General features: G+C 44.1%; 1 protein-coding gene across 1 annotated transcript in view; it reads right to left on the bottom strand.

Annotated features, from left to right (window-relative positions):
• Window positions 1-228: 228 nt before the first annotated feature.
• Window positions 229-8,882, bottom strand: part of FAT3 (FAT atypical cadherin 3) — a 700,951-nt gene continuing 692,297 nt past the window's right edge. The window contains exons 27-29 of the mRNA XM_066370577.1: window positions 6,235-6,294; window positions 5,637-5,672; window positions 229-5,007 (exon numbers count right to left, since the gene is read on the bottom strand). Of these exons, the coding sequence (XP_066226674.1) occupies window positions 4,385-5,007; window positions 5,637-5,672; window positions 6,235-6,294 (719 nt within the window). The 3' untranslated portion in view covers window positions 229-4,384. The remainder of the gene's footprint in view (window positions 5,008-5,636; window positions 5,673-6,234; window positions 6,295-8,882) is intronic.

Raw genomic sequence — 8,882 nt, 5'->3', positions numbered from 1 at the left:
TCTCAAAAGTTTGCAGACCAACGGCATGGATGACTTAGAATTGTATTCGACCCCCCAAATTAAAGCATCCTGATCGGCATCAAATACAGTATCTACAAAAGCTTGGAAAATTGAGACCATTATATACAATTTTATAAACATTTTAAACACCAAAACATACATCTTTTACAAACAGCCTATTTGCAACAGGTAAATTTACAAGACAATCTCTCTGATACAGTGCTTAAAAAGAACTGCTCCATGTCCCTACACATTTGTCACTTTCCGAAATGCAGTAGTACGGGCTCATAAAATTGTTAAATAGTAACAATTCAGGTACTTGTTTGCTGGAAGGGTACTACGGTACATACTAGTGGGTCCAAACACACTCCAAATATGATTCTCTAGTGCATCCTAGAAATTGGAAGAGACTTATTATGGCCTTTGTGTAATATTACATACTTGTAATTATTGCTTTTCATTATTACATAAGAAACTCTTACTCTTTTCCTATCTCTTAGCCAGCTGGCTCCATATTAGCTGATGCCAAACCCACGAATGGTCACTTTAAACCTTAGAATATACAACCAGAAGCTTAAAGGCATTGTGGATTTTCACCAGAATGATGTGCAGTTGAATGTGGCAGGACAAAAACCAGGAAACACATAACCCCCTTCTCACAGACCATACAAAATAATGATGTTGAAGGAGCTCTTTTTCCAACCCCCATGTCCCATTGAAGCTAAAAACATAAAACAGAAAAAAAGCCTGATCACTTTGTAAATATTTGTGCACTGCCAGGGCAGTAGAGTCAAGGGAACGGACAGTTACCTGTGCAGCCCCTGCAGAGTGAACACTAGACCTTCCTGAGTTCCCACATGATCATGCTTTCCAGCTGATGGGAAATATATATATATATATGTATATATATATGATATTATATATATATATACATACACATATATAATATATATATATATATAATATGTATGTGTGTGTTTGTGTGTGTAAACTTGTTTATTTCCAGGCTGTGCTAATGATTCCTAAGGGAAATCTCGGGGAAGTTCCAGGAAGGCGGCAGAAATTCCCTTTCCAGGCCTTCACACTGATTCTCCAGTCAGGCAAACCTCCAAGGCATGGACTTGACTCAGTCACATGACTAAGTCTTCTACAGCGTTGTTTCACGAAAGGTCAGGACAGGAGTGCATGGGAAGCTGGCATGGAATGGAACTCAGCAGCGAAGCACTTGTAAAAGAAACTGAATGAGCACCTGTTTCATTCATCCTTTACAGGCCCAGAGCTTCTGCTCACTACACGACAAACAACAGCCCAGCCACGGCCAACTGAACCAGCATGTGTGCAATACAAGTAAAGTGCCTACATCAGGCTGTGGAAATGGCTTCCAGGAGGTGGCACATATGTGTTAGAAAAAAAAAGGGAAAACACTAATTGGCTTAAATATTTTCCATCACAGTGGAAGGGTTAGGAACAAACACCAGAACTGGCAAGGGGCAGCAGAAGGGAAAATAAAAACGTAACCAGTCGGTAACATTATAAACAAAGTTTAACTGTAATTGATGACTAGTCTAGGTTCCATTCTGTAATTAGCATTCCATCCTCGTTTTAGAAAACATTCATTAGGTAAAAGCAGCATTTTGATAAAGGTCCAAAGAAGTGTGTGAATTCTGTAATTGCACCCTTCCTAGCGGGGCTGCTAAGGAAATATGAGATCGTGAGGTTTCCAAGGAAATAAGCTCCATGATATCTAGCATACCCTAAGCAAGGATGGAGGGAAGTCAGAAGGGCCAGCAGACAGCATCCCCGGGCGATTAGCCCTGAACAGTGCCAGATAAGGAATATTGGCTGAATGGATGTTCAGCTACTTAACTTCCTGTGTGAGTTTGGGCAAGTGCTTTCCCCTCTCTGGGCATGTTTCCTCTTTTATAAAATAAGAGGGCTGGACAAACAGCCTTTAAGGGCCCCTCCAGATCTTCAAATCAGCAGACATTCCACCTAGTTCCATGTTGGACTGGCTGAAAACCATTTCATAATTGTCAGGGAAGTCTAGTTTTCAAAAGATGACAACACATGCTTGTCTGATATGCATTTACTGGCAGAGCTATTCTGCAGAAAGTCTGGGAAGATGAAAGAGTGTTTTAGATAGGTCAGAACAAAGGGGGGGCACAATTTCCTTGGGTGACTTCACAACTGCATTAGGACCTATTTATTCCTTCATTACGGGGTCAGTCAAGTATTTTCCCCGGAGGAGATGCTGTGTAAGCAATAGTGACTCACTGGCATTAATCTCATTCTAATATTTCCTGGGGGCAAGAAATGAATTGTTGGTTTTACTTTGATGGTTTTTATGACATCGCGTTATTAGAAGTGTGGCAGTGATTCTACTCTAGACCATTAGTTCATCATTTTCTCCATGAGTCTTGCAAATGTGCCTCTTACATAAGAAAAATACCAAAGGTTTTTATCTTCAAAAGCAGCCTTAGTGAAATTCATTTATTTCAAGACCACAGTGCAGATAATACTTCCATGATGAGGAAGAGGAGACAGGAAGAGGAGAAAAGCTGAAAAATCAGTGAAGTGTATCCGTGTACTTAAGAAGCTTGACAATGGAAATGAATTCTTTTACAATAAACTTCAGAAACACTGACTCCTACAGAGAAATGGATTAAACACAATGGAAACAACTAAAAATATGTCTGAGTGGATGAGACACAGGACAGTACAATTACACACCAATGCCATATGTCATCAGAAACTGTGGACACAGATTTGCTCATTAAGCAGATAGTGCAAATATGCATTTATTTACCATGGCCACTGCACACGCGGCCATAATCTGACTGAAGCAAAGGAGGAAAAGTCACTCAACTTGTCAACTTTAAGCTTCGAGTACTGAGTAATTGTGTTTCCAGTGGAATGATTCCCCTGTCAATTGTGGAAACTCATGGCCAAAGTCCACGTGTCAGACAGAGGAAAACCCCAGGGTGTAATTAAACATTATACATTTTGCAAATATGAGTTTTGTTCTGAAAAATTATAACAAAATACTGTTGTTGTTTTTTTTAAAAAAGAGCACAGTTTTGCTTTAAGTTAATATAAATGGCAGTACCAAAATAAAATGAACTGAACCAGAGTAAAATATGGCATTTGGTGTTTCTCTAATGTCACAGAGATTAGAGAAATCGGAAGGTCTGCCTCGCAGGCAGGATTTTCAGCATAGTCCAGCGCCTCAAACTTTCACGTTCACGTTCCTCAAGAGCAGCCTTATTGAGTGCAAGCATATATTTGTACATAAGCCCAGACACACACTGGTATAATTTATACACAAGAACTAATCTACTTTCTTCTCTTTGAAAAAAATGTAATTGCATTTATAGTGATGATGCTACCAATTTAGAACAACACTCAAATTTTACTGGCATTATCAAGAATTGTGATTATCTGACCAAAAACCTTGCAAGTGTTCTATTTTTTTTTTAATTTATAAATTATTCTTGAACCTCTAAATCTCTCCTAGAAAACAAAATACCAAAATATTACCTTTTTGTTCTTTTTATTTCTTGATTCTCAGAACAAAGGCCAATTTCTTAGTAGTGTTAAAATTGTAGTTATAGCTGGAAATGTTTATTGGAAAACAGATAATCACATTCTTTCTAATGTCTGAACAACATTAACGTACCCAACCCACAAAATGTAACCCAAATATCCTCTTACTCTTCTTCATTATACCTTCCTCCAAGATCATAAAACCCAACGATATTGTATTGGATGCTTAACACAAACAAACAAAAATAACTAAGCATACTAAACATGTTACCTACACCTAATTTTATAGCTGAAAATTGGGCAGCTTATAAAAAAAAATAAAGTTGACTTTGAAAGGCTTCAGCCCATTTTCTTGTTTGTTTAATAATACTTGTTTTGCTTTCCTTTTGTCTACGTGACTAACTTATCCAATAACGATAACTAGTATTTTCACTTCCCCTCACTGGCTCAAAATCACATGCCTCTTTGCCAGTCGCCAGTTATTAATACTGCAAGGACTGATGCCGTAACACTGCCCAGGGCACAGTACTGCACAGAGCCATACAAGACCGACAGTGTAACCGAGGAGGTGGCATTTGTGCCTCCTTTAAAATCCCAGTGAACGTTCTTGGTCATGGACACAGGTCCACACTGCAAGGGGCTACCAGGCACCTGTCAGAAACAGTTTCTGAGCCTTTCCTTTCCCCAGCTGGAGTCACACTGGCCTGACACAGCTTGGCTTGTGAAGGAGTTCCTGGGGGAAACGCCTCTGTGCCTCCATGCTCAGCACACCCCTCTCTGCCAGGCCGCGAGCCCCACCAGTCTCCTTCTGGAAGCAGCAGTGCAAAGCCCCGGGCGCCCCTTAAACCTGGGTCTGGTGCTGAGTCTCCACGAAGGGGATGTGAAGGCTGGCGAGGCTGAGCTCACCCACGCTCTCGTAGTCATTTGTGGCCACTTCTACCTCGTCACAGCCGCAGCTGGCTGACACATCAGAGGACGAGGTGCCTCTGGAGTTCTGCAAGGATAGAGACACACTGTGTGCAGGCCCTGCTGTCTCTGTTCCCTGGGTCAAGTTCACGGCAAAAGTACTAAATTCACAGCTGGCAGGCGGGCCTACCAGCTCGGCTTCGTTGGGGAATGGGTGCGGGGGGAGGTACTGGCTGGGATGGAACTGTGGCCTTCTCCTGCAGTCTGGGCTCAGGGTGCTGGCCAGCGACACAGGCTGGGACGGCGGCATGGACTCGTACTGGTCCGGGAAGTCCTCTGGCAGGGGCGGGGGCAGCTGGTCCTGACTCAGGAACTCCTCTTCGTGAGGGGGCGGGTACTCGCTGTCAATGTCATAGCCGCCCAGGTAGTAATCGCTCTCCAGCTCCCGGGTGCTGCCCTGGTGCGCAGACCCTCCCTCCTGGTTCTCAAAGTGGGGCACCTCCTCTATGTCCGACAGGCGGGCTGGTGGCATCCAGTCCGAGGTGTCCCAGTGGTAGGCTGTGAGTGAAAAAGCCATGGCAGTTAATTTCCTCCAGGCTGGAGTTGGGGCAGGGTTTGGAATGCAGATAAGGGACCTGGCATGCAATTAACATCCAAGAGACCCTAAGAAGCCAAGCCCTGTGCATGCTCCTTACAAGGGTCGATCAGGGGCCAGACATGCTCTGGCCCTGGGAGAACAAGGCGACAGCAGCTCTGAGACATGGTGCCCGGGTGCTGTTGAGCCTTACACACGGCCATTCCATAAGGGCTGGCCAGCGAGGGCATGCTGAGGGCACACTGAGGAAACGGTTCTAGGACCCCTCCCCCACTCTCCCTTCCTCTCCCTATGCTAAGTGCAGAGTCAGGCTGCCAACATGCTCCTGGGGAGAGAGATGCATCAGCTGCACTGTGGACCACAGGAGGCAGGGGGAGTGCATGAGAATGCATGAGCTGCACCGCAGGGGAGTGGCTGGGGGAGGAACGTGGGCGGGGCTTTCACCTCCAATACCAAGCTCACAAGACACCTGGAACATGCAAAATTCAGATCAAAGAAAGCAGAACAAATGGAGGGAGAAGGACAGGGTAAGAAGCAACTCAGCAATTCAAAACATAGGTAAAACATTATGCCCGGGTCATGGCAGAGTCACCTCGGTTGTAATTCTGTCCTTGATCCATGACAGACACTGTTTAAATACAAAGTGAGAGTTAAAACTGACAGTCCAAGAGAGAAAAAGAGAACATTATAGATGACTTCAAAAACATGCTGCTATTTCTCCCCATTGTTAGAAAATAAAAAAGTACAACCCATCTACACCATGACCTAATTGTATTATGTAACTAATTTATCTGACTGAAATCTATCCCCACTATAGTATGTATAGCTTTGAATGGCTTCTTAAGCAGTCCCAGGTCATAGTAGATGCTCGATAAATACATGTTGAATGTAAGAATGAATTTAGTACCAATCAAAATTCCTAGTAATTGGGTACTCTTCTCTTGGGATAAATTTCATAAAAAGAGCATCTCACATATCTAAAAAAAATTATGAACTAGATTTTTTTTCCGCAAATTTTTAAATTCATCCCAATACCTACAGAAATTTTCAGGGTCTCCTTTGAAACCACCTGTTTACTGCCCCTCTGTTGCTGGCTGATTAAAATCACCCCTAGTTTAAAGTACCAAGGAAGCAATATTTCCAAAAGGATAACTACCCAAAGAAATTCTATGGAAGAAAAAAGTAAATACCTTCATTCTCTATAGTGTCAACTACATTGTTGACAAGCTGAATGACAGTCACTATGGATGCTTGTGGCCAGGAAAAGAAGACAGGGGGGAAGGGAAGGACAGCCTCAGGTTAGTTATGTATTTAAAACATATGTTAATGTTTCTTAACAACAACAATGGCAACAACAAAGGTGCAGCATGCATACCCCCAGAGCCTTCCCACAGTCTGTCCAGGGGGCAGTGCTCCCGTGAACACTCTTCCTAGGGCCCCAGGACTCTGGGATCAGAAGGGGAATGACAGCAAATCCAGGGCCAGTTCTCCTGAAAGGTGTGATCAACAGGGATTGTTGGGTCATAAATTCACGTTTCACAGTTCAGTGAAATCAATCTGGAAGGCAGTGGGTCGTCAAGCCCATGCCAATTCCTCATTAGTAAATCCCAAAGGCTCTACAGGAAGACCTCACTATTCCTGAAGAGAATTCTTTGTGGGCCAGTCATGCCCACAAAGTGCCACAAAGTCCTCCTAACCAAGTGCCATGATGGAGGGTTAACTTTGCAGAACCAATGGCTTCACACTCACATGACACCATCCATAGCCTAGAATAACCCAAGGCGCAGCTTTCATCAGTAAAGTGAAGATAGACATCCGCATTTGACCTCTGAAATAGTTACTATAATCTGGGAAGGCAATTTCTTTTAGGCTTTATATGAGTTGACTTAGTACCTGATACCAGCAGCTTGTAGAGAGGTGATCAGTTTAAAATGAATTTGCTGAAAATTCCTAATACTGCCTGCTTTCGTCAAGACCAGTCCAGAATGGTAAGCATGAGGCCGAGTGTGTGACTTTAGGGTGCACAGTGAAGAACCCATGAGAATGGTCAACCAGGCGTCGTTGCCAGAGAGGCTGCCTGGAGTTTGAAAACTATCTGTTCTCAGTTGCTTCTCTACAAAACACAAACCAGTGGCAATTTTTCTTCCGGTTGGGGATGAGAAAAGGAGTGAGCACCAGGCAAATGGATCTGGAGGCATGCCCTGACCCTCTGAAAATGGTTCTAGAAATCCACTGTTATGCGGTCTGTCACACCCACAATCAGATACATTGTGGCTTCTGCTCCTCTTAAGAGCAATTCTGATACCAAATGTCCAGCATGGGGTTCAGCACACAGAAAAAATGTGACAAGGCTTTATGGGTTGAATGATTACACAAATTAATAAATATTCAATTTTTGCCAATTGCTTATCAACAGCCAAATGGCATTATTAAGGCTAACTATCTTTGTGGATGACTAGTTGAAATTATACTTGGGGGCACTGGTCAGTTGGCTCAGTGTGTGGAAGTCCCAGATTCTATTCCAGGTCAGGGCACACAGGAGAAATGATCATCTGCTTCTCTACCCTTTCTCTTTCCCTTTCTCTATTTTTCCTTTCTCTTCTCACAGCCATGGTGCAAATGTTTTGAGCAAGTTGGCTCCATGGCCTCATATGCTGAGGTGGCTCAGTTGCTGAGCAATGGAGCAGCTGCCCCAGAGCATCGTCCTATAGGGCGCTTGCTGGGTGGATCCCAGTCAGGGCACATGCGGCAGTTTGTCTCTCTGTCTCCCTGCCTCCCAGCCTCTCACTAAATAAATAAATAAATAAATAAATAAATAAATAAATAAATAAATAAAAATTATTCTCGGGGCCCTGGCTGGTTGGCTCAGTGGCAGAGCATAGTCCTGGCTGTGGACGTCCCAGGTTTGATTCTCAGTCAGGGCACACAGGAGAAGTGACCATCTGCTTCTTCACCCCTTGCCCCCTCTCTTTCTTTCTCTCTCTTCCACTCCCACAGCCAAGGCTGGATTGGTTTGAGCGGATCAGCCCTGGGTGCTGAGGATGGCTCCATGGAGCCTCTGCCTCTGGTGCTAAAAAATAGCTTCCGAGCATGATCCCAGATGGGCAGAGCAGCATCCCGACAGGGGTTGCCAGGTGGATCCCAGTCGGGGTTCATGTGGGAGTCTGTCTCTCTATCTCCCCTCTTTTCTCTTGAAAAAGAAAAAGAAAAAAAAAAAGGAGATTATTTTTGGTTCACCACTCCTGCTATCTTATAACCAGTTCTGCTATCCTCCCTGGCCCTGAGGAGACCCACCCACCCTCCAAAGCTGGTGCCTCAGTTCTGGGAACCCAGTCCAGCAACCTCTTTATTAATTTCACAAGAGGTAGAGGTAGCTGCTTTTGAGTGTAGCAAGGTCCACGAACCACGTGGAATCAAACGCACCATTGTGGGCGTGTGTGCATTTTTCTAAGAGCCACCCAGATTCAATAGTATTCAATAGTATTCAATAGATTCTCCAGAAGCCCATGACCCCAAATGATCATAAGGGGGATTCAACTGAATGAAGATGTCACTTCTTTGGGAAGTGTTCTATGGGGAGGAGGTCTTGCCTCTGAACTAACTTCTAATGATATGGATGTTGGATGTGTGGTGAAGAGATAATCATTAGTTTAAAAATTAAAAAGAAAATAGCCCTGGCCGGTTGGCTCAGTGGTAGAGCGTCGGCCTGGCGTGCAGAAGTCCCGGGTTCCATTCCCGGCCAGGGCACACAGGAGAAGCGCCCATCTGCTTCTCCACCCCTCCCCCTCTCCTTCCTCTCTGTCTCTCTCTTCCCCTCCCGCAGCAGAGGCTCCATTGG

Source organism: Saccopteryx leptura, chromosome 1 (assembly GCF_036850995.1).
Source record: "Saccopteryx leptura isolate mSacLep1 chromosome 1, mSacLep1_pri_phased_curated, whole genome shotgun sequence".
Classification (NCBI taxonomy): Eukaryota; Metazoa; Chordata; class Mammalia; order Chiroptera; family Emballonuridae; genus Saccopteryx; species Saccopteryx leptura.
The sequence above is the reverse complement of the archived record's forward strand: the minus strand, read 5'-3'. Positions and strand labels throughout refer to the sequence as shown.